This window comes from Procambarus clarkii, chromosome 58 (assembly GCF_040958095.1).
Source record: "Procambarus clarkii isolate CNS0578487 chromosome 58, FALCON_Pclarkii_2.0, whole genome shotgun sequence".
NCBI classification, from domain to species: domain Eukaryota; kingdom Metazoa; phylum Arthropoda; class Malacostraca; order Decapoda; family Cambaridae; genus Procambarus; species Procambarus clarkii.
In genome coordinates, this window is record NC_091207.1 from 20,729,616 (window position 1) to 20,733,295 (window position 3,680).

The following is a 3,680-nucleotide window of genomic DNA, read 5'->3' on the forward strand; positions in this document are numbered from 1 at the left end:
ACCAGCCGTGTTAGAGCACGGACGTGCGTCAGTGAGCTCTCCAGATTGTGATGTCAGGGAGCCTCAGGAAGTGGATTAAACAGCAACAGTCATTAGTACAGAAGTCGAGGAAGACTTGTAATTCTGTAATTCTGTTTTGATAATTGGTATAATTCAGAGTGCGCAGTTAATCGCTCAGTAACCTAGAGATGGAGGATGGTAAGGTAGCCTAGTTCGTGGAGTCGAGGGATGAGAGTGTGTTGGAGGGTTGCAACAAGGCCCAGCTCCAGCTAGTGGCGAACCACTTTGCTATAAGATTGAGGTCGTCCAAAGTGGTGGAGCGTTGTATAGGGATAATGGCTCACCTCAAGGCTCGAGATGAGGCCACTGGGGAAGAACCGTCCCGGGCACCTGCAGTGGGAGAGCCCGAAATTACGGAGGAAGCATGGGGAGATTCTTCAGTAGTAGAGTGTAAAACTGGAAATGTTGAAGATGCAGCTGGAGGCACAGCTAAGGAGGAAAGGGCACGAGGTGCAGCTGAAGCAGGAGGAAAGAGAAGCCCAGCTGCGATGGGAGGAGCAAGAGCACGAGGCCCAACTGCAACGGGAGAAGCGCGAGGCCCAGCTGTGACAGGAAAAGCAAGAGACACAGCTGCGACGAGAGGAGCGAGAAGCACAGCTTCAACGAGAGGAGCGAGAGCGAGAGGCACAGCTGCGACGGGAGGAGGTAGAAACCAACAAGGAAGTCGAACTGAGGGGCATTGAGAGTGGGATGACATTACTACCACATGAAGGAGTGTGACTTGCCAGTATTTGTACCTCATGAGGTCGAGAGTTTCTTCGACCATTTTGAGAGGGTTGCAAGCCTGAAAAGATGGCCGGAGGTGGACTGGGCAGAACTGGTCCAGAGTAGGCTGACTGGTTAAGCACGGGAGGCCTACAACATGTTGGACCTCGAGGAGTGTTCGAGTTATGAGGCAGTGAAGAATGCAGTGTTGCCTTCTTTCCGGTTAACTCCAGAGTTGTACCAAAAGAGGTTTAGAGAGTGCACCAGAGCGCCGGGGAGGATGTACGCCGAGACGGCCAGAAGTTGGAGCAGAGATTTTTTAAGTGGATGAAGGCCGAAGAAGCAGCGAAGGAGATTAAACAGCTAATGGTGATGGAGAGGTTTATGTCCATACTCTACCCAGAGCTGAGAGTGAAGGAAGTGGGCTTCAAAGATTTGAGGGCCGCAGGAGACAGGGAAGACATGCTGGAGGAGGCACTACTCCCTCACAGGGAAGGACCGCCTAAACAGCCAGCATACCCAAGGTTCAGTGGCAGTTTTAAGAGCATGGGAGAAGTGAAGACGGGAGCTGATCCTCCCAGGTCTTGCCTCCTGAGCGGAGTGAACCAGGGGTTCAAGAGTTCCAGGGAACCAGTGAGGAGACCTCAAGGGGGTAACACTAGGTCTAGCTCTGAAGCAGGGGGCGCTGCCAGGGAGACTGCAACAGAGGGCTCAACGAGGATCCATGGGGCAACGTCTTCCGGAAGTGTTACTTACCAGAGTGACTGGTTGGGGACCTCCCAGGAGGAGATGGTGCTTCAACTGTGGAGCAAAAGGACACTTTGCTCGGAAGTGTGGTCGTCCCAGGCAAAGTGGGAATATGGCTCTGGTCAGGATGGCAGACCAAGGAGCCGAAGACATTTTGAGGAGGTCGCCGATAGAAAAAGAAAAAAGAACCCACCTTTCATTTGTAAGGGTCAGTAAGAATTGGTGAAGCAGACCCTATCCCAGTGAAGATGGTGAGGGATACTGGGGCAGATTTTACCCTGGATGGGGGAGACCCTATTCCCCAAGGGTTACAAGAGTACCAGTGTAGGGATAGCCATGGTGGATACTGTGGGGGGGGGGCAGTGGGAATGCCCCTTTATGAAGTTACACTGGACTCGGATTATGGCTGCAAGACCATAGTGGTAGGGGTCATTGCCTCGCTTCCAAGGATGGAGGCTCAATTTGTTTTAGGGAACGACTCTTGTGGGGGGAATGTGTTCTCTCAAACTTCGTCAAGAGTGAGGAGTACATGGAGTACTTTATTTGCGATACGGGACTCTGTAGTGGAATCTTTAGGACTCTCGCCATTTCAGCTAGTATATGGGCATGAGGTGTGAGGTCCCTTATTGCAGCTGAAGGAGCAGCTGACATCGGGACAGACCTTAGTGACAGTTGCGGAGTATGTGCGAAAGTTCAAGGAATGTTTAGAGAAGGCAAAGAAATTGGCAACTGTACACCTTAGGACAGCACAGAGGAAGATGTTTGCTTGGTATGATCAGAATGCTGTCCCGAGGGAGGACGGGGGGAGGGGGGGGGAAGGGGCGAAAGTAATGATGCTGCTACCCGGAAGAGGTAGGGTGACTGAGTCGCGCTTTGGCAGTCCTTATTTGATCGCGTGAAGAATAGGCAAAGTAAATTATGACGTCAGCAAACCGAACCGCCCATGTAAGACGCAGGTGTCATGTGAACCGTGTGAAGCCATACTTCCAGGAAGAGGAAGAGGTCGCCGTTCGGAGGAAGACGACGACACGGCCGGAAGTAGGGAAGAAAGTAGTAATGTGTGTGAGGCTGAACCAAGAGTTACCAGTGGAGGAAGGAAAGTGGGCCCGAGCCGATGGTTATCTTGAGGTTATCTTGAGATGATTTCGGGGCTTTAGTGTCCCCGCTGCCCGGTCCTCGACCAGGCCTCCACCCCCAGGAAGCAGCCCGTGACAGCTGACTAACACCCAGGTACCTATTTTACTGCTAGGTAACAGGGACATAGGGTGAAAGAAACTCTGCCCATTATTTCTCGCCAGCGCCTGGGATCGAACCCAGGATCACAAGTCCAGCGTGCTGTCCGCTCGGCCGACCGGCTCCCCGACGGTACTCATCGCCCCAACACTGAGAGTTTAATACACATCAAGGAGAGACTACAATACCAGGAAGCGAGACAAAGGGGTGGCCTAGTGACCCTATTAAGGGAGAACGAGTCACTTTTCACGGACGTGTCCCGACGACATAGGAGCGTGGTGCACGAGGTGGAGGTGAGAAGCCAGAGACCGATTAAGCAAAGTGCTTATCGGGTCAGTCCGGAGAAAAGGGAACTAATGCGGAAAAAGGTGGAGTATATGTTGGCGAACGACCTTGCGGAACCCAATAACAGCGAGTGGAGTTCGCCTTATTTGTTGGTGAAAAAGAGTGACGGTTCGTACCTTTTTTTTTTGCACGGACTTTCGAAACGCCATCACTGTGTCGGACTCCCGTCCCTTGCCCCGAGTGAGTGATTGTATTGACCAGTTGGGAAACGCCAGGTACGTTCCGAAGGTCAACTTATTAAAAGGATATTACCAGATACCATTGACCCCGAGAGCCAGGAAGATCTCTGCCTTCGTCACACCCGATGGACTCTACCTATACAAAGTCCTTCCATTTGGGAAGATCAACAGCGGAAGTTGCTTCTAGAGGATGATAAACGAGGTGCTTCGAGGAGCTGAAGGATGCACGGTGTGTATATAGACGACATCGTGGGGTACGCTGGGAAGCACATGAAACTCGTCTCAAGGAGCCTTCAGGAGATTAGAGAAGGCGAACCTCACTATCAATTTTTGAGGCGGGATAGTGTCGCAGACAGTGACTCAGCCCGTTTGGGACAGTGACTCCACCATGGGAGCACCCCAGTAAGACTG

General features: G+C 52.2%; 1 protein-coding gene across 1 annotated transcript; it reads left to right on the forward strand.

Moving 5' to 3' along the window:
* Positions 1-335: 335 nt before the first annotated feature.
* Positions 336-743, forward strand: LOC138353585 (uncharacterized). The gene has a single exon (XM_069306777.1). The coding sequence runs from the start codon at positions 336-338 to the stop codon at positions 741-743; it is 408 nt and encodes a 135-aa protein (XP_069162878.1).
* The last annotated feature ends 2,937 nt before the right edge of the window (positions 744-3,680 follow it).